The 22,746-nt window shown below is 34.5% G+C and overlaps 1 protein-coding gene across 1 annotated transcript in view; it reads right to left on the bottom strand.

Moving 5' to 3' along the window:
• The window catches only part of SLC15A1 (solute carrier family 15 member 1), a 102,241-nt gene that overhangs the window by 11,630 nt on the left and 67,865 nt on the right, over positions 1-22,746 (bottom strand). The window contains exons 8-18 of the mRNA XM_044669346.1: positions 18,546-18,629; positions 14,648-14,730; positions 13,367-13,453; positions 12,004-12,093; positions 11,607-11,651; positions 11,484-11,516; positions 11,290-11,378; positions 9,318-9,399; positions 7,478-7,597; positions 2,263-2,412; positions 1,531-1,580 (exon numbers count right to left, since the gene is read on the bottom strand). Coding sequence (XP_044525281.1) covers positions 1,531-1,580; positions 2,263-2,412; positions 7,478-7,597; positions 9,318-9,399; positions 11,290-11,378; positions 11,484-11,516; positions 11,607-11,651; positions 12,004-12,093; positions 13,367-13,453; positions 14,648-14,730; positions 18,546-18,629 — 913 coding nt within the window. The remainder of the gene's footprint in view (positions 1-1,530; positions 1,581-2,262; positions 2,413-7,477; positions 7,598-9,317; positions 9,400-11,289; positions 11,379-11,483; positions 11,517-11,606; positions 11,652-12,003; positions 12,094-13,366; positions 13,454-14,647; positions 14,731-18,545; positions 18,630-22,746) is intronic.

Raw genomic sequence — 22,746 nt, 5'->3', positions numbered from 1 at the left:
AACCCTACTGAAAGAAGATCAAACAAAATACTAGATGTGAAAGTAATATGTAGAGTTTCAATTGTGGAATATGAGGTAATGTAATAGGATTTGATTGGAATTTGGAATTCAGAAGGAAAAGTGCTTCTTCCTAACACTGAGAAAAATGTGGACTATCTTGAGTCTTGTTTTGACATTTTAAAAGAGAGACATGAATATGCAAGAGGACAGATGGACAGGAAAGAGACAGGTCTTCATGAGTGGAATAGCAGCAATATAGCAACATTATCCCAGTAGCTAGAGCACTGATTCTAGAGTCAGGAAGATCTCAGTTCAAATCCAGCTTTAGGAACTTATTAGTGATTTGACTTTGGACAAGTTATTTAGCTCCCATTTTGTCTCAGTTCCTCATCTGAAAAATGGAGACATACTGCAGAAGGAAATGGCAAACCACTTCACTATCTTTACCAAGAAAACCCTACTGACAAAGTCGATGGAGTCATGTAGAGTTGGGCACAAGTGAACAACAATAATGAACTGAACTGCTGAGTGGGTGATGGTTAGAGGAATGGGGAGAGCATGAGAGAGCTGAACTGTAGAAAATTCTCAAATCTTATTAAAATAACATCTCCATGAGAGAAGAAATACTGCACAAGTAGCAATATAAACACAAAAGAATAGATTTTAGGGGAATGCTCCTCCTTCAAGCATTCTATTGATGTTTTAATTTTTAAAAGCCACCTTTCTCCTCCCATGCAATGGGAGAATTCACATTTTAACAAATAAATATATACAAGTAAAACGAATCAACATGTATAAGACCTATTTTTCAAGGAGAGGTGAAACATAATAATATGAGAGAGGAAATGAGTCATAATGGAAACAAACTAGACTTGTAGTTGAGAGATGCTGACTGAAGTTGATTTATGGCTCTCACATTTAATAGATGACTGATTTTGGTAAAATAATTTCATCTTCTTTGAGCCTCAAGAAAAGTGTTTAGAAGTAAGAATTCATCATTAATGACTAATTAATGTACTACAGAACAGGATCTTGTTAAATCCTAGAGTATACTGAAGACCTTATGTAAGGTAAGCAAGTAAACAAATTCAAAAGTAGAGATCAATGGCAGAAATATTTATTATTATTATTTTATAACTGTCATAGAGAAAGATGAGAAAAATGAATTCAAATAAGAACTCTCTTTTACAAGACTCATTTTGAAGATTGAGACTTAGATTATTTTAAGGTTAGATCCTACAACTCTCACATTTTGACTTTGCTATACCATTAAGTGAAGTCAACTTTTGGTCAAAAATAGTTGACACCTCTCCTGAGTGTTATACACTAATCCAAAACTTCCACAGAGGAACCGTATCATGGCTTTTGAAAGCTATAGCCAATACTTCTGTCCAAATTAACACAAACTATAAGTTGACTCGGCAAAGTGATTGGTGGGAAAGCAGTAAAAATTATATTGAAAATGCAAAATCCTGAGTGAAATCTAGACTGCTGAAGAGAAAAAATGTAGATTTGTTCAAAACCAGATACCTGATTCCATTTAGTCCTTTTTCTGGCTTCGTTTTAAGGCTGTCTTTCAGCTGAGAGAGAAAGAAAATGTTTTTAACTGAAATTATTTGAGTACATATTTCTCATAGTATAAAAGTCAGCTTGAGTATCCACCATAAGTATCTTTAAAGTAAATTGGTTCAAGAGCTAGCTGGTGGAGCAACCAATTTCTTCGCTCTACTGCTAATATGTGTCAATAGAAAACCTTGTATATATTTGCATTTCCCAGCTGGTTAAACAGGGCTTAGTTTCACCAAATTCATTTCTTTGGGAAATCTAGCTTTTCAAGTACTAAGAGAGAAGTAAGATGATTTAATGCATTGGAAAGAACCATGATGATTTCAAGCTGATCCCTAAGGAGAACATAATCTCTTTCAGAATGAGAATTCTCAATTTTGTATTTTTATCTTTAGTGCCTAGCATTGTATCTGGTACATAAATGATTCATTGAAGTCTAGTTTCTTTTTTCTTCAAGGATCTCAGGTGTGATAACATTGTTATAACTAAGATCAGGTATTATCTTCTTACCTTCACCTACCAACTTATATGGGAAGGAGGTAAAATAATTTATGTTTATCAGCAACAAGAATAGGGACAATTCTTTTTCTTAAACAGTCTAGAGAGCTAATATTTAACAATGGTAATAAGCCAATGACATCAACTATAAGCCCCACCAACATAGAGCTAATACTTTTCTTTAATAAAAATACTGACCGTAACAATGTTATTGGAATTCCATGCCAGAACACTGTGGCGATAGCCCTTTTCAAAATAATTTTCAACTGGGTATTGTTGTGGTTGTTGCCCAAAAGAAATGTTTATATTTGGTGGGCTATTGAAATCCAAAGTCAGGAAGCCACTGGACTGTAGAAGAGAAAAAGATGGCCACATTCACAAATTTAATCTATTTTATCATGTTATATTGGAAACTTCAGGATTTGGCAATCCAGTTGCTTGTGATTTGAATACTTCCTGTGATCCTTGAATCATCTCCATGCAAGTCTAAAGCAGATTTTCCCCCCTTTACATTTGCACTATTTACCTGGGACTTCCATCCAATAAACATTTGCCTTTAGCCCTTACCTCAAGATATCTTAGGATTATGGCAGTCAGGGTAAATTTTCATGAGGTCTGTTAAATTTGTCTTTATTATATCCTATGAAAGTTAATTACTGCCAATAGGTAGAATCTAACAAAGGATCTAGTGGTTCCAGTTGGGCTATGTCAAATGGCCTTGAGAAGCTTTAGATGATTATAGCTTCTACTGCCTTACCTTATTGTCCCTTAATAGGGGTCTCAGTTGGTTAGTATTGACATTTTTTCTTTCCCAATTTAAAGATTCTTTTATGACAAAGTAAGCAGAAACAAAATCCTGAGTAATTCTTTCACTCTCTTATTTTCCTAATCATAATAAACAAGATTCTTATATCTCCCCTTAACTGGCCATCAATTAAAAGGGGAAAAATCCTTTTCACATTACAAAAGCATATATTAGAATTTCTCAAAAGTCTCAGTTCAATCTGGATTTCACAATTTTTGAGCTTTCTACTATGTATGATATAATGACTACATAAAATAATTTAAAAATAAACTTTAGGGTGAGAACTAGGTTCAAATCCAGCCCCTCATGCTTATTATCTCTGTGATCAAGGGCTTGAATCTCAATTTCTTTACCTGTAAGATAGGAATAATACACGTCACACCTATTTCAAGTTCTTGTGTACATCAAATGAGATATGTAAAGTGCTTTATAAATTTCAACATGATATTCAAATAAATATCAGCTGTCACTACTCATTCAACTCCTTCTTTGTATAAATGAAGAATCTACGCTTAGAGAGATTAAGTGATTTGATGACAGTCATGAAACTACTATCAAAGGTGGAATTCAAGCCCAGCCTACTTGAATACAATTACATCACTATCTATTATTTCATGCTGCTTTGTCCTTCCTAGGTCTTGGATTTATTTTATTTTGTTTCTTAATTCAGAAAATAGTTTTGACATAATCTCTGTCTGATTTGAAATAGAATTAATTTCCAAATCTTGTCAAGTCAATCAGCTTTCCCAAGTGACTTAAGTCATGCCACTCATGGTGAATCCCTCTATTCCTTTGAAACAAGACAGCTCAAATGTCAGATGTCTCTTATTTAGTGATAACTTTAGTTAATGACTGACCAAAGATGAGTTGACTCTAGAGGATTTCCATCATGTTAGTCCTTATTACTTTAAGCATCCTGATATCAGAGTGTGTTCTAGTAAAGAAGTTCTTTTAGGGCAGCCAGGTGGCTCACTGGTTAGAAAGCTAATCCTAGAGATGGGAGGTTCTAGTTTCAAATCTGACCTCAGATACTTCCTAACTATGTGACCCTAGGCAAGTCACTTAATCCCTATTGCCTAACCCTTACAGTTCTTCTGCCTTGGAACTGATACTTAGTACATTACTGATTCTAAGACAGAAGGTAGGATGTTGTTCATTTTTAAAGAAGTCATTTTATCAATTGCATGTCATCATAGTTTGAAAGGTAAGTGCTAATGCCAATTTAACATGCAAGGACAAAAAGCCTATAACAGTAAAAACAAAATGTTTATGTCCAATAGACATCAACAAGACTGAGCCATCTTAGAGTCTGTTTTAAAGAGGAGAAATTGAGTCATGATTTGGCTCAAATCCTAGACTTTAAGAGGGTGGATTTCAGATTTCAGAGAAAGGACAGATAGGATGCCATAACCTACAGACTTCAGAAAGTGAAGCCAGCTCACTGACTCAAAAGTGATGAAAGACTTTCAGAAACTAAATCTGATAGCCTAGTCATACTTGATTAGAATGAGAAGGAAAAGGGAGATGTAGCTAAGAAGAATGGCTAGGGAGATCAAAGATTTTAAATGTGCAAGATACTGAAAACATGGCAAGTAAATAAATAATGATGATTAAAAAGAAATAATGGCAAAGTACTGTGAGAATAATATCAAGAAGAATAAAAATACAGTGTGAACTGAGGCTTGTAGTAAGCCCTAAAAACAAAACCCACTATTTTTTAAGAATGTTAGGAATAAGAAAAAAATATCAAGAAGATACTAGGGTAGTAACTAGATGACTCAATTGATAGCCAGGCCTGGAGATAGGAAGTCCCAGATTCAAATCTAGCCTCAGATACTTCCTGGCTATGTGACCTTGGACAAGTCACGTAAGCTTCACTCACTGCCTATCCCTTACTGCTCTTCTGCCTTAGAACCAATACACAGTATTGATTCTAAGATAGAAGGTAAGATTTTAAAGGAAAAAAATTAGTGTGTGACAGCTATGAATAGTCAATATATTGCACAACTAAGAACTAAGGAAGGCTTAAATTTCATGAATGGAGGTATAACAAATGGAACAAGGCAGGTCAGAACACATTGGAAGTCTAATTCTGAGTGACATATTAAAAGAGTTATTACATTTACCCAAATAGATCAGTTTCTTGCCCTCACTAGGATAAGCCTTATCCATCACTCATCCCTTGCTCTCACTATAATATGGCTGTATTTTTCAGAAATACATTTCTTAAATGCTATTCTTAAATCCAGTTTTTCATAATTTCTTTTTGATAATGTTATCCTTCATCTACACACTTATTAGATGCTTGTGGCTCTGCTACTCTCTGAGCAATCTTCACTTTCAATTTATTGGAAATTTGGGGGCTCCTTGACTTTTGGCCAATCTGCAGAAGAGTATCGGTATTAAAAAGTAGGAGCTTTTATTTCAGTGAATTATGGTCACTGATATTACAAGGTAAATTATTTTGTAATTTCTCAAATGCCATTCAGCTTGTTTTCCTCATACTACTCAATTCAGGGTGTCATTTATTTTTCATTCACAATGTCTGCCTAAGATTGTGTCATATATACGTATATTCCCGTGGATGAACTCTTTAGATTATTCATTCAAATGCATATCATAGTCTAGATCAGTGGTTCCCAAACTTTTTTGGCCTACCGCTCCCATTCCAGAAAAAATATTACTTAGCCCCCAGGAAATTAATTTTTTTAAATTTTAATAGCAATTAATAGGAAAGATAAATGCACCTGTGGCCATCATCATTCCACTGGGTCGCTGCAGTACCCACTGGGGTGGGTAGGGGTGGTAGCGCCCACTTTGGGAATCACTGCTCTAGATAATAAGTACTCTTCATCTAATTGTTTTTTTTTTTTTTAATTTGGATTATTGGACCAATTTCTTGAACTTTATCTTATCTACAAGGCTCTGAAATGTTCCAAGGCTCAATTCAATGTCATTTATAAATAGGATAAACTTATTATCCTTATCAAAAAGGCTTATAATCATTATCAGGAATGCTCCAACTTAGACTCTTGGCTCCACCTCCTCCAGATCTATGACATTTTTTCTCCATTTCATGTCTCATATAATATCAATCAATGATCAGAAAGTCAAATAAGGTTTAATTCCATTTGAGTACTTTGCTAGGAAATTGCTATGGTATACAGAGGTTCAAGAGGGATGAAAATATGAAATTAACAGAAGGAATTGAAAATGTTTAGGCTGAAGAAGGGAAGTTTTGGTGGTAAAAGAGGCAAGAATCTGATGTCCTCAAGTATTTTAGGATTATTAAACAGAAGATGGATTAGATTGGTTTGGCTTGGCTCCAAAAAATACAGAAATATGAGTTCTGCCAGAGAAAATGTTATAAGGAAGCAAATTTTAGGGAGGAAAAGGAGGATCTTACTAGGTGAGGGAGTATAAGCTCTCTGTCACTGGAAGTGTTTCAGCAAAGCACTTTTAGGATTACTAAAGCATGACACATGATCTAGAGAGCCTTTCAGATAACGTGATGTCTCTTCCAACTCTGAGAAGGTATGACTTGAAATCACTTCTCCCTTTATTTATATATAAGAAAATATTTAGAAAAGAAGATAGAATGATGTTATGATAAATCAAGAATGAAAAGAATGATAGAAGAAAATAGAGAATAATAGAACTATTATAATGATAATTTAATCACTATAGAGAGAAACTAATCTCTATTGGATCACACAAACTGATGGCAGAGTAGGCTTGAGAATCCTACCCCACCTCCCTACCATAAGTCACTAATAAGTAAATAATAATAAAAGTATTTAGATTTTAATATGTCCACTTAAGAGCTAGAAGGGAATCAGAAGGTCCAAATCCTCTAAATTAAATGTTGAAATGGGAATTTTTCAAAATTAATCAATTGTTACCTAAGAAATAAATTTATATGACCTCTTTGTGTTATCAAAAATATATAAAAAATTTGAAACCATAAGAAGATAAGTGAGCTCTAAAGTTCACAAAAGTAGCTAGTGATAGAAATGGGAATAGATCCCAAATTTCCTCACTGACTGTTAGTCCTATTCAAAATACTTTGAGATCTTAAAGGTAACTCTATTGTAATTATTCTAGGCAATAGACATTCAAATGTATTGTTTCAAACATCGAGAACAAGCAAAAGTAATTCTATAAAAAAATAGTTTCAGGACTTCCAGTCTTAAGCAAAATGACTAGTTAGGATGATTGAATAAAGTTCTTGTCTGTTGAAAAACAAAAACAAGAAGCAGCCATTCTATTCCAAATTGTTCCATACTGATCATCTTTATTTTTACCTAACTTCAGGACTTTTGTGATGGATATAAGCACACGCACACACACATATCTGTGTATATCTGTGGGTATATGTACATACATATATGTGCATGTACACATGTATATGTTTATACATTTATTCACAAACGTGAATATGCACACACATATTCTTATGGACACACTCTGTAGATTTTCCATATGGATATTTGCCATAGTCTAGGCAGTAGACATTTTTACCTAATTCGTTTATTGAACAATAGTTTTTCCAAATCAAAAGCAAGCGAGAAGTTAAAAATACAAAAAATTGTCCTTAATTCTACTTACCTCACTCACTGTTACATTTATCTTCTCACGTCCAGGAAAATATGCAGTTAAGTTTTCATTGCCTACATTCAGAACCTGAACTTGGATTTCATTTCCTTTAGGAAAGACTGGAAGAGTTTTCTGGACAACATGAAAAAAAGTAAGTAAAGGAATGCTTAGGGTAGTTATTACAATCAATGGAATCCTATCTAAATAAAAACTAATAAAAGTAACCTTAACGCAACCAAGAACTTTAAACTGGCTTAGGTGTATGAATACACTGAAGCCAATTCAAATAGGCTCACAAGAGATGATTAAATTTGCAGTGTGAGCACTTACATCTCAGAAATCATCAAATTCTATAAAGGAGAATTTGATCAATTATTTCGTTGGTTATCTTCATTTAAGAAAGTAATGGAGAAAATGTTAATAACGAAGATTAAGCTTTAAAATATGTGGTATACATTCCCCCCTCCTCTCAGAAAGCTGATAGTTAAGCATTTATTAGCACACAATTACATATGCATTGCTAATATAAAGGTCTTGAACACACACACACACACACACACACACACACATTGTAAGTTGTACTGTTTGCTAAGCTGACCCACTGGCATGGTCCTATCTGAGAGATATTAAAAGATGTGGTCCCAACATTGCACTTTAGAGAAGACTCCATATATCTTTCCTATTTCCTTGCACTGAATTCAACCTGAGTATTTAGATTTAATATAAGCAAAGCAAACATAAAAATGGAATATTAACTGCCCTCGGGAGTTTCCCTTTTGGTTGGTGAAATATAATGTGTTCATAGATAAGTAAATACTAGGTCATTTGAAGAAGGAGTTGAGGGGAGAACACTAATAACTAGAAGGATAAGGGAAGATAGGGTGTGATATAATACCTATGTGAGTTGAAATGTAAGTAAAAGAGAAGTGGAATTAAATGGAGGAAAAGTGAGACAGACCTCAAGACTGGTAGTCCGGGGTTCAAATCTGACCTTAGATACTTCCTAGCTGTGTGACCTTGGACAAGTCACTTAACCTCAATTTCTTAGCCCTTATTGCTCCTCTGTCTTGGAAGCCATACTTAGTAACAATTCTAAAAAAGAAGGCAAAAATTAATTTAAAAAAAATAAGTGGAGGAAAGCAGAGAAACATATTCCAGACATGGGAGTTTGAGAAAGGCAAAAGCTTATACAAAAGTATAGAGGTTGAATGTCAGTTTTGTGATGGGTATGGTCATAAAAGGAAGTAAGTGCCATACTAGCTTAGAAAAAAGATATACTCAAACTATCCTGCACATTTGGAATCTACTTCTTTGAAGGAAAACAAACTCTCTGTAATATTAGTTTTTAGGGGTTTTTTTTAGACTCAGTTCTCAATCCACTGAACTATCTAGCTGATCCTTAATATTAAAAGCACTTTCAGGAAAGAATGCATTGTACTACAGGGAAAAAGCATGGAAAAACAGAGGGAAAAGAAGGAGATTGCCAAAAGGTAAAACAAAACTCATTTGAAAATTGGACCCAGTTCTGACATTATGCCTTGTCTGTCCCCTGACAAGTGGCATTTGAGAAGCCATCTTTCCCTCTTATTCTTCAAATAAATTTCTAAGAAACTCCCGGAAGTTTTTCACAATCTTTTTGTTCTTTATCCCATTGACAGGGGGGGGGGGGGAAGGTAAAAGCCGACAATTCTCCTACCATTAAGGGATGTGTTAGGTAAAACAATGCCTTGGCAAGGTTAAAATTAAGTTAATTCCTAGGCTTTGGGGGCTTTCATGGGAGGAAAAGAACTTAGACTCCCTTCTCCCTAGAACCATTGGGAGAAATGCTGCCTAATGATAAAGGGTAACTTACATCTATTTCCAGTTGTATAATTGCAGCTACAACAAAGGCCATGGAAGCCAAGAACATACCCACAGTGATCTTCTTCAGAGACCTGAAAAGAAAAGATGTAGGGCAAATGTAAATACAATAATATCTAATAGGAATTCCTTACACACTGTTTCGTATGAATAAAACAAACATAGCCCAGGGCTGAATTGCATTTGGTTAGATAGTCAATATGAGAGCAAGATGGAGGAAGAGAAGAAGTGGGAGAAAGAAGGAGAGAACAGGAGATCCTACAGCTTTGAAAAAATTTTATAGGACATATTGCTCTTAAAGTATTTGTACATTGGCCTTTGGAACACAAAACACTAATCTATAACCAGTGACAACATTGTACAGTGGACAGAAGGCTAACCTTGGACTCAGAAAGACCTAAGTTCAAATCTTGGTCTTAGTGGAATATGTGAGGCAGTTCTTTCTCTGCTACAGGTGTAGTGACTCAGTTGCACACCTGGTGAAAGGATTTTCTACAATGGAATTTCAAGACATGGATGAAACTACATCTAGGTCTGAACCAAAGAAGAAGACTGTCCAACATTCAAACTTAGCCAAATCATTCAAAAAGATCCTCCAAAAATAAAAGCAAGGATGTCTCAAGTTTTCACCAATGGACCACATCAGAAATTCATGCCTTTGCAGGATGAATGAATAAGTTTAGTTATATAATTAGCTAATTCAGACTTAATGGTAGTTCCTTTTTATTAGGAGATTTTTATTTCTACCTAATTATTCATTGCTGACCTACTAGAGATGACTAGGATGAATTAAAAAACAGTTTAGATAAAAACATCTCACAGAGATCTCATTTGAGTCAAGGACTGTTTCTTGAGGCAGCTAGGTTGCTGAGTAGACAGAGCACTTGACCTGTCATCAAAAAGACCCAAGTTCAAATCCTGCCTCAAGATTCTTAAGATCTGTGAAATCAAAGGCAAATCAGTTAACATCTCTCAGCCTCAGTTTTCTCATCTGTAAGATGAAGTGATTGTACTTAATGACTTTTTTTTTTATAAATAACCATAACGTTTTATTACCATTAAGACTAAACTTGTATTGAAAAGATTTTATGTAACAAGACAAGAAAAGCAATAACCAATTTAACTATCAACTATATTATGCATAGTGAGTATGCATGGAAGAGCATGGACCCTTTGTGGTTTGGTGGTGGTGGTTTGTCTTTTTTTTTTTTCCTTTTTTTTTTTTCCTGTTTTAAATATAGAACCATACAAAGCACAAATGTACTCATGTGGTCCGGGAGAGCCCTCCCCACCCCACCCCCCAGACTTTTTTGTTCCCTTCGCTCTGATTTTGTGTGTGTGAGTTTGTTTCTCCCCGATCTGAATTTACACAAAAAGAAAGACCCAGTGGTGGTGGTGGTGGTGGTGGTGGTGGTGATGATAGTGGTGGTTTTTTTTTTTCTACTGTGCAGTAAGAAAAAATATTCACACCCTTCTAGTTGTAAATCTATTATCCCATATGAAAGATATCCAAAATTGTCTAATCTTCTTTTATCTCTCCTGGATACACAAGGAAACCATGACTTGGAGATCACATTCAGAATTTCTTTCAAGCATGCTTAATCTTAAAAGGCAAACTCTCAGAGGTCCCTGAGCCTTTATTCAACCAACTTAAGTGAAAATACTTATGAGACTTTTGGTTGCAAAGCACTATTAGGTATTACCATTGAGAAGTGAATAAAAAGTCATCTTCCAGGAACTCAATCTAGTTGAGGCATAGAACTCCAACAAAAATAAGAAGCAATACAATTTATATGTGTATATGAATGTGTATATAAATATATGGATTTATGCACACAAACACATTATATATAAACAAATATTTATAGGTATAACTATATATGCATACACATATAAAATATAAATAATAAATGAATATAAATTAATGTAAATAAATAAAATATAAAATAAAAACTTTTACTTACGTGAAATTGAACCCACACTTGGCAATTAAAGGATAAATTACAGCATCTACAATTGGTACCATGATCACAATCAGGATGGCATTCACGGTCTGTTGTGAGTAAATTAGGAATAAAGTTAACACAATTAATTTGGCCACTTCCAAAGTTTTAAATCATCTTTAAGAAATAAAAAACCCCCAAGTCCTCAACTGTACCTGCATCTGATCAGGCTGAATTTCAATCGCTCCCTAAAAGAGAGAAAGGAGACTTCATTGATCAGCTAGCATATATGAGCAATGGATACTTAAGGTGGGGGGGAGGATATTTTATCCACTTACCAAGTTTCCATTCATGGTTGTTGCTTGAAGAGTCCATCTTGAGCCCTTAAAAATAGTGAAAATACCCAATGATGTAGAAATAATGAAATCAGCTAAATTCTTAGTAAATAATGACTCCTTTAAGATACTCTGCTGGCTACGTTTTTATCTCAGATAACAAAGTGACTTATTAAAACAAAAACAACAACAATAATAAAACCAGATATAGCTAAAATATTCACAGGCTCTTTCAACCACATCCAACTTTCTCATTTTAACATTTGAACTCAAAATGTAGCCACAGAGTGGCTAAGAATGGGATAGGAACCCAGAATGTTCTTCTAGCCTGCCAAAGGGATACCTCCTGGGAATCTTTAGCTAAATATTTGAAGTGCAGACCTGGCAATAACTTTATTACCTGCTGATCAAACAGAGCCCAAAACATTGGGAGAGGGATATACAGGAACATCACCTTTACCACCATCTTTATTTGTGCAATAAGCCGCTCCTAAAACAGGGAGAAACAAAAAATGATAACTTTTTTCATCTTTCACTTGCCAACTCCAGTGTGTCTCCCTTTTTTACATGAGTCCCAATTTACAAGCAAATGGAAATTCACATTATAAAAAGCCTTAAAGTTACAGAAGAATTTGACAATTTTTCAAACTATGGTTCCAAACTTACATATATTTCAGGACTGTACCACATACAAAAAAAAAAGAAAGGTTCACCTTTGGAATAATAAAAATTAGCATACATAAGAGTGGCATCAAGCTATAAACAAGATATGTATTAAGCACCTATAATATGCCAGCCTCTGTCTTAGGCACTAAGGTAGCAAATACAAAAAAAATGAAAATTCTTCTCATGAGGAGCTTGTATTCAACTGAGAACTACAACAAGCATAGATGTAGGTATACAGTTTACAGAATAAGTATATACAGAATAATGGCAAATATATAAAAATAACTACATGTGAAGTGGTTTATGGAGAGAGAGAACTAGCAGCTAGGGAGGAATGGAATTGGGTAATTTTTCATATGTGACAGGGATTTTAAAGTTAGGATCCATAGACCTACTGTGCAATCAATTTTAAAAATTTAGACAACTTTTTTAAAAATATAATTGCTTTCCTATATATATGTGTATATATATGAGTACATATATATATTGTGACTATGTATATATATATATATATACACACGCAAACATATATACACTTTAGGCATTTAAAAACATCTTTCTGAGCAGTCCAAAAGCTTGAGACTATCAAATGTCTCCCTGACACAAAAAGGGTTAAGAACCTTTGAAATACAAGTCAGTGCTTGAGCAACATCTTGAAGGAAGAGAAAGATTCCATGAGGCAGAAAGACTAATAGGAAAATATGCTTAGCAAACAAAGGAATACATTTAGAAACACAAATAACAATATGCTGGTGAAGCATTTCATGAGCAAACAAGGTGGTTTCATATTATAAGAATGAGAATCATCCTTTTCTAGTATGGGGATGAAAGGAAATTTCATCCTTTCATTTGGGATTTTTAATGTAACTAACAAATTGGTTACATTAAATAACCATTATTTTATTGGCTAGTAAACTAACCAATTAATTAATTTGGGAATTTTAATGTAACCAACAAATTAATTAATTAACTAAAAAAAGACCAATAATGAATTAAATTAAACTAAAACAGCGACTACCATATAGAAAGTGCTACTGAAGCTCTTTCCAGAGGGAAGCCATTGATTGAGTCCAATCAAAGATGAGTAAAATACTTACATCATATTTTTCTTTAGCCCAGTCCAGCCAGTGCTCCCTCTTTGGGAATTCTTTACTTCGGTGTTTAAATCTATTCTTGATTGCAAACTGGAAAAAAAAAGTGTCAAAGTGTCACTACTAAAGATAGCCCAAAATTCATTCAGAAAAGTCTACAGTAAGAAAATGACAATAGTAAAGAGAAGGTCTTGATTTTATAAGACAGAAGAGCCTTTGTGATGACCAATCACTACCAGAATTGGTTAAGTGTAGGCATTTTTTAAAATCAAGTATTAAGCACAATAACATTAATTATTAACTCTGTTTATAAAATAAGAGAAAGATATTTTGAGGTAGTGTAATTTTTTAATGAATGCTAGACTAGAAGATCTATATCCCATTTAGTTATTAAATGTCTCTGATAAGACCCTAAATTTCTCAGGGCTTCTGTTTCTGATTTAAAAGGATTGAAGCAGAGAGTACAAGAAGTGACCCTTAGGTCATTCATGATTTTAAGTTCTGAACAATTTAACTTTTTACTTTGAGTATTCAAGGAATCGTATTTTTTAAAGGTCAAATGTCTCACTCCTAATCCAGAATCAGAGTGGTACAATGGAAGTCAAAGGCCTGGACTGGATATCTCAAGTTTAAGGTCCAGAGTGACTTTAGTGACTTGTCTCAAAGGACATAGCTAGTCAATGGTAGGTTCCTCATTTAAGTGTTAATTAAAGCTTTTTTTGGTGGAAGCATCTTCCATTTTTTAAAATGGAAGCCAAGGAGAAGTTGAATGTTGGAAGTGCAAAAAAAATTTTCAGAACCACATGTATCTATTATAAGACAAGTATACTTAAAGAGATTCTAAAAACTAAAAAGCCTGGATCCAGAGTCAGGCCCAGAGATGGATGTTCCTGGGTTCAAATCTGACCTCAGACACTTCCTAGCTGTGTGACCCTGGGCAAGTCACTTGACCCCCATTGCCTAGCCTTTACCACTCTTCTGTCTTAGAACCAATACACAATATTTGTTCTAAGATGGAAGGTAAGGATTTAAAAAAAAAAGCTTTAAAACCAAACACAAAAGTTAGCCTAATATAACTAGAAGATACCCATGTCTATTTTAGAACTGGCTGATATTTTTGAAAAAGGTTTTTCAAGGCAAATTATATGGAATTCAAAATGGGGTGCCATGTGGAATGGCAAGGAAGAATATTAATCTAATATACAAAGAAAAATTTTCCCTAAAGGGAAATAGAAAGATTTTTCCAAGATGATTAAATGTACCCATAGAATAATTTGCCATACTTACTCCAATGCATTTGGCAACTTCAGCCATTACATTGCCCTGAGGTTGAACCTTCTTGTACATGCTACTGCCGATTAAGAACACAACTAAAGAGAAGCAAATTAGAGAATCAATGAGCAAACCTTTATTAAACTCTTACTCTGTGCCATATACCATGCTAAGAAAACAAAGACAAAAATAAACGTTTTTGCTCCCAAGGAACTTATATTCTCTTGGGATGTATCAAATTCAAAATGATCTTGTGACCATGAAGGTCATATATGGCTTCATGCCACAGCTAAATTGCTAATCAGTTATTATGACTTTCACTGTACCATCTCTTATTGATTTTTCCCAGCTTCCATAGGTTAATAAAGTCTAGACAGATGGCTCCCAAATCTCTACATTGGGTCCTTGTCTTTTCTTTGAGCACCAATCATCAACAGCTCCCTGTTAGATATTTCCCCTTGGATGCGCCATAGACATCACACCCCCCAAAGAACTTATCTCCTTCCTTTAATTGTCTCCTATGTTGTCCCTGCATTGGTTGATAGTCATCTTCTCTTCCCTCACTCTCACCTCCCATATTCATTTAGTCATCCTGCCTCTAAAAATAAAATCAACATCTTATCTATCTCCTTCTCTCTCTTCATATAGCCACCATTCTTAGCTCATTCTCTCATGACTTTTCTCCAAGATCCTTTAACTGGTCTCCTTGCCTCTAGTTTTTGCTCCATGGCAATCCCTCCTATAAATATAACATTAATATTCCTGAAGAGTATATGTGACTGTGTCACTCTAACTCAAGAAGATCTAGTGGATCCCTATTTACTCCAGGATAAAATACACTGTCTTGTATTAAATCTCTTTTCTGTCTGACCCCAAAATTGGCCTTCTGTCTTTTGCTTCTCTCTGCACCTATGTAAATATTCAGGAATGCATTCCCTTACTTCTACCTTGAATTGCTAGCCTTTCTTCAAAGCGCAGATGAAAAGATATTTCCAAGAGGAAGTTTTTCCTCCTATCATCCTATCCCAGTTGTGAGCACTTTCTTTCCATTCTGAGATTTCTTTGTATACACTCATCTATGCACAATGCATTTGGGTAGCAAATGTCTTTGTCTCCTAACTGTTATGATTATGAGAAATGTGCACCCATCAGTTTCCATTTTCTGATAAGAACCCATATACAATCCCATCTTCTGAGAACACTACTCTCTACAACTAAAGTGAAGGGAAGAATTGCTTGTGCTATTCTTTATGTATCAAGGGCATCGTGAATGAAAGCTACAATGCAGTTTCATAAAAGATGCTTAAGTACTCTTCAAATGGGTTGTTCTCTTATCCACTCCCTTTAAAAATATTGAGCATAAAAAATCTCATAACTTAACAGAGGTATTTTTTACATTAAAAAAATTCAAATAGTTTGCTTTCCATTGATCTAACAGTGCAAATAAATAAGTTTAGAGACAAGTCTCCCATTAGAGAATTCCACAGTTCATCAGATATTTTAAGCAAATTTCTTCAGGTATTGGACCATAGTCTTTTTGCAGTCTTATTGGTCATGCAGATAAGCTACAATGTTGATTAAAAAGAAAAAATTTTATCTAACTTTCATTACTTTAAGTGTGAATGGATTAAACAATAAATAAAATGAAAAAAAGCCATAGAGTGGCTAAGAAAACAAAATCCCATAATTTATTGTTTATAAGAAACACATTTAAAAAACAAAGATATTCACAGAATAAAAATCAAGTTTCAAGACAAAATTTATTGTACATAAGGTGATACCAAAAAGGAAGAGTTGTATTCATGCTATCAAAGAAAAAAATGAATATTCACAATATAAAAGGGATGAAGAAGAAAATTATACTTTGCTGAAAGAAGCTACAGACAACAAAAATCAACATTAAATATATATGCTTCATATATCTTAGCATCTAAATTAATAAAAAAATTAATTGAACTACAAGAAGACATAGTAACAATAATTATAGGAGATTTCACTCTTGGTTTTTGAACAAAAGAATGATTTTAAAAAGAGAAAATATGGAATAAAAAAAATTGGTAGAGACCAGCACTAAAAGAGTTAGAGCATCTTCTAAATGAGACTGTGCAAAAGAATGTATGTATTTCTTAATAGAACATAGGACTTTTATAAAACCTGATCAGATATTAAGGCACAGAGATAGTATAACAAATATAAAAAACCCCAATAGTTAAATACATCCTTTACAGATTATAATGAAAATAGTATTCAGTATATGGAATACATCTGTATACAAACACACACACACACACACACACACACACACACAAATGGAGATTTAACAATGAAATCTTAAGTAATGAAAGTCAAAGAACAAATCACAGAAACAATAGCTTTGTGAAAGAATTTGGCAATTAAGATATTATTGGTAACTTTGGAGAGAATTTCATTAAATGATGAACTGGGAAGTCAGACTAAAAAGGATTTAGAAGAATGAGAAGAAAGATGCTCCTGAGTACTTTCTCAAGGAACTTTGCTAGGAGAGGGAAGAGATATTGGACGATATATAGTGGGGATGGATGGTTCAAGTAAGGGTTTTTAAGGATTGAGGAGAAATAGGCATATTTGTAAGCAACCTGTGGATAGGGAGAGATTAACAATTATTAAGATATCAGAGAAGATAGAGGGAAGAAATTTCTAGAAAAGATGAGATGGAATGGAATTTTGTGTATATGTAGAAGGGTTTGCCTTGGCAAGGAAAAAAGCCACTTCTTCCTGTGAGACAGTTGGGGAAGATTTCTGAGTGATATAAGATGATGAGGGGAGAAGTGAGAATTCTCAGGAAATGACCTCATTTTTTCCGGTAAGGTGTGAAGCAAGGTTCTCAACTGAGAAAGTGGGAGGCTGCCATGAGAGATTTGAAGAATGATGAAAAGGTTGGAAAAAAATCACTGTAGAGACTGGACTAATAATCAGTTAGGGAGGTATAATAGGATTGTCTTGCTGGAATGAAGGCCCAATTGAGATTATGAAACATAAATTTGTATTAGACTCAGCACAGTTTTGTGATTTTCTTTAGCTCTACTCAGTAGGATGGTAATAGGGGTAGAGGAAGGGAAGAGAATAAACATTTAGATTGCACCTATTGTTGGCCAGACATTGTGCTAAGCGTTCTATAAATATTATCTCATTTGAATAGGAAGAGAAAGGCAGAAAATGGTGGGAAAAATTCAAGGTAAGAGCTTGATTATAGAGGATAGGGCAGAGTTGAATGGGTTCACCAAATGGTCAAAATGGAGAAGGGAGCATAGTGAATCGCTAGTGTAGGGATAATGGCTTGTGAAAGAACTAAGGGGAGGAGGTCACCATGAAGATGATGGATTACAAAGCAAAAGGAATGATAAAAGATAATGATCAGGCAAAGAAATATTAGTCTATAATTATGGAAGTAGACTATTTATGGGTAATGGCAAGATCAAAGATATGACTATATTTGGATTTAAAGGTAGAATGGAGGTATAGGTAATAGAAATTAATAAATTGAGGAAATGGGAAGTTAAAGTTTTGGAGAAAGAAGCAATATATAGGCTGACATCCCCCAGTTTTAGAGTGGCAGTGTGGGGACTGGGGAGTGGGAGTGAGAAGTAGGGAGAAGAGAAAGAATATCAGCCAGGTGCTGAACTCACTGAAGAAGGAAGCGGGAATCAACTAGTTTGGTGAACAAGGCTGGAGAAACAAAGGCAAAAGCATGAAGCCACTGATATTTTACACACCATCCATATTTAACACTCTAGCTTAGGGAATGTAGTCTTCCTATCTAGATTCTCCAAGATTGTAAACACGTAAAAAAAAAATAAAGCTATAGACAGTGCTAAGTACAATAGTAGACTCAGTAAGTCTGTTGCATGAGTGAGACTTAGATAGGGAAACTTACTTAGAGATACAGCCATTAGAGCGGCAGGAACTCCAAATGCCAATGGATAGCACGCTTGTAGGGAATGAATGCCACATAGTTGAACTGTAGGAAAATTAAATCAGATTATGCATAGTTCATTATAATTATGTTGAAAGGCTCTCACAATATTTTATTTGATAAATGCTAAATTAGTTACCACTTTAAAGATGAAATGCTTATTAAGCACAAAAAGCATCATGCTAAATGAAACAAACTTTAAAAATAGACCTAGCCCTCAAGGAGATCATAGTCAACTTAATTGCATTTTTTTCTTTAGTCAACCACGTGGACTTTCCCTTTTGCCTTTGTAATACAACATATCCTATTTCAGTAAGTTGTGTTATAATGAAGGGAGAAAAAGGATTAGGGGAGACTAATGGGCCTTGGTGATAGGAAACCTGGTTTCTTCTTCCAATTTGGCTCCCAGTGTTAGGCAAGTAACCTTTCTATACCTGTTCTTCATTGGGGAAAAAAGCATATTGGCATAGACAGCAGCAACCAGTTCTTAACAAAAACAAAAACAAAAACAAAAACAAAAACAAAAACAAAAACAAAAACAAAAACAAAAACAAAAACCTCTCTATCTCTCAGTTCTATAGTATTTTCTCTAGAGAAAAAAGAGAAATAAGTTGCCATGAAATTTAATTGGATAGCAATTCTACCATATTAGATCAATGTTTAAGTGTAAAAACCCTTACCTTCTATCTTAGAATCAATACTTTGTATTGGTTCCAAGGCAGAAGAGCGGTAAGGGCTGGGCGTTGGAGTGACTTGACCAGTATCACGGAGCTAGGAAGTGTCTAAGACCAGATTTGAGCCCAGAATCTCCCATTTCTAGGCCTGGCTTTCAATCCACTGAGCCATCAACCTCTCCCCCCCACCACAATATTTAGTTTTTAATATGAGCCTGGATAACATGAAGTTTGTGTTTGAGTCACAAAAAACCATCTAACGTAGTTTTCCCCAGAAATTAAACAAAAATTCAAATGTTTGATTCTGATCTTTTTTTCTTCTCAAAAATTTTATAAATTTAATAAGCATTCACAGAAACATTTGCATTCATTATATTTAAATATATTTTTTTATTTCACTGACTTGGGTATCATCTCTGTTGAACTATACAACAACCCATCTATGTCTTATCCTTTGAGCAAGTTGATTATGTCACCCCATGGCTCCCTACTTCTAAGCATTTTTACATTTTGTGAGTTCCAATGTAGCAGTCTAGCTATTCATCAGTTATTTCTTGCTCTTTCTACACAACAGGACCAACTTTTCTCACCACTCATTTCCTAGCTACTCTTCACTATATATTTCTTGCAAGTATGTGATAACTGGAAACATGTAGCAGCTGATGAGCACCCATTTATATATCTCAGTTCCTATGTTAACTGTAATTCTTTGGCATCTAGAATGTCAAGATTTGCAAACCTACAGCATCACTAAGAGAATATTTGGGTTAACAAAATGGGCTTTTTTGCCAAGGAGCATCCTGGGATAAAAAAAAACATCAGCATGAGACTATAGAAAAAAATCAAGAGATACAAATTGCATGTAATCCAAACTATGGCATGCAGTTGGATAGCAAGTCCAAGTTTATCTATATAAGGGAGAGGCAGTTCAGATAAACAATGAATTGGGAGGGGGCAGCTGGGTAGCTCAGTGGATTGAGAGCCAGGCCTAGAGACGGGAGGTCCTAGGTTCAAATCTGGCCTCAGACATTTCCCAGCTGTGTGACCCTGGGCAAGTCACTTGACCCTCATTGCCTAGCCCAGTGATGGGCAAACTACAGCCTGCAGGCCAAAAGCAGCCTTCTCCTTTGTAATCTTTCAGTCATTAATAGGGCTTAGTATCACAAAAAATACAAGAATTTGGTAAAATGTATCATTGTTATTTTTTAATAAATCATATTGGCACGCCTAAAGTTTTTTCCCTTTCCTTCAACAACAACATAAATTAGGAACAGAATCTAGCAGAAAGAGGTAAGGAAACTAGATAGCAAATGAGCAAATGTAAAATGTTACAACAGATTTCAATATGTAATTAATTTTAAAACTACAAATTCTGAGATTCCATCATTATGGTATTTTCAAATCAAGCATATGCAACTTTAATGAAATAATAATGAAATTACATTCATGTTCCCTTTAACCTCTAACTTTCCCAGATTTTATTCCCGTCATTAACATAGTTGTAATCTGTATATCTATTATCAGTATGGATATTGATTCTGCATTATTTTATATAAACTTCTCATCATTCTTAAAAGTTTTTGGTTTTCCAATTATTATAGCACAAGAATATACCATTTTGTCACTATGCAATGTTCACCTATTCCTTGGGTGTTGGGAAGATTGGTCCTGAGTAGCTTTGCTATCATGATTAATGTTGCTGCAAACGTTTTTGCAAATGAGTCTTTTTTTTCCCTGCCTGGGGAAAATAAACATCTTCAACAAATGGTTCTTGAAGTGCTTTTACTGGGTCAAAAGGTATAACCAATTTTATATCTCTGGAAGGTTTTTTTGGTACTAACAGAATTATTTTAAAAATAAAACTTCAACCCTGCTAGCATCAGATTTGTCTTATAACTATCTTAGAAAATTCAATAGGATGACAATAACAACAATAGCTAATTTTAGATAGTATTTATTATCTACCAGGCACTGTATTAAGAACTTTACAATTATTATTTCATTTGATCCTTATAATAACCCTAGAACATAGGTAAAATCTTCATTTTACAGATGAGGAAACTGAGGCAAAGATTAACAGAGTTGTCCAGGGTTGCACAGCTAATAAGTGTCTGAGGTCTCATTTGAATTCAGATCTTTCTGACCCCAGATCCAGCACTCTCCACTTGGGTTTTGTTTTTCTTGATTTCTCAATGGATGGGGAAAGAGGAGGGAGAGAATTTGGAGCCAAAAATAAAATAAAATTGAATTTTAAAAAGATATAACTTACTGTATTAAAATTGCATGTTATAAAAATTGTAAGTGTGCATAAAAATTTAATAGGTAGAAGGATTTCTCTGTTTTAAAATAATTTCTCCGTCTACCACGCTTCCCTGATACAGTGTGAAAAACAAAAGATTTTACGTTAGAGGGTATCATAACTGAGCTCAAACACTTTTTCTGTCATGTTCTTTATGAGGACATGTCCTTTAACCCATTCGAGTCTCAATTTTCTTGTCTGCAAAATGGGGGGGGCATTAAAATCATTGCCCTCTAAGTTTCCTTCTAGCTATAAACTCATGATCCTATGAATCTTCTTTGTTAGGGGGACTACAGGTGAGAATTACTGTATACTCTGCCACACTGAGTGAGTTGATAACGTTAATTGATTTGAACTTCTTGCTTCTCTCAACACACTTTTTCTTTCCCGTCCTTACAACATATGACTCACTGAGCAAAAATAGAAGAGGTACATATAAGAAATCTATTAATTAAAATACTGGGAAAACTTTTATATGAAAGTATTAAATAAATATTTCATAGTGGTAACTCCTTCCCTTCTCAGTTAAGATAAAAAGTTATCCAAAACAAAATCCCCCAAACTTGATAAATAGACTCCTTTTGGTCAAATACACACAAATATCCATATGTGTATGTATTATAGTTCCTTTTCAATATGTTGAACTTAAAGTCACTGATCCTTGGTAAGCTATTAATGTACAATAGAGCCCAGCTGGTCTTTGAGAATAGCTGCTACTAGGGTAAACTTGCAGCCCTTCTCAAAAGCTTCTCCAAACTTTGCTAGTTGGTCCTCTAATAACAGGAATCATTTTCCATCTTGGCAGGACTTGTCAGAGCTTGTGCTTAATTAACGGCTTTTGAGATCACAGGGCCATTTCAATACCAGAGGACAGCAGCTCTTAATCTGAGGTCCATGGATAGATCTCTGTAGCTCACGAACTTGAATAGGAGGAGAAAAGTCTTTATTTCAGTATAACTAGTTTCTTTTGTAATTCTGTCAAGTTGCTTAACCCAGTTTACCTCATTTCCTCATCTGTACAAAAAAAAATAATAACCAGAGAGGGAAATGGCAAACTACTCCAGTACTTTTGCCAAGAAAACCTCAAAATGGGGTTACAAAGAGTTGGATATGACTAACTGACAACTATTAGATGATCCCTAAAGTCCCTTCCAGTTCTATGACCTGGGTCTATGACCTCCACTAGGTC

The sequence above is a fragment of the Gracilinanus agilis genome, chromosome 3, assembly GCF_016433145.1.
Source record: "Gracilinanus agilis isolate LMUSP501 chromosome 3, AgileGrace, whole genome shotgun sequence".
NCBI lineage: Eukaryota > Metazoa > Chordata > Mammalia > Didelphimorphia > Didelphidae > Gracilinanus > Gracilinanus agilis.
Note: the sequence above shows the minus strand (reverse complement) of the source record. Positions and strands in the feature narration are given on the sequence as shown.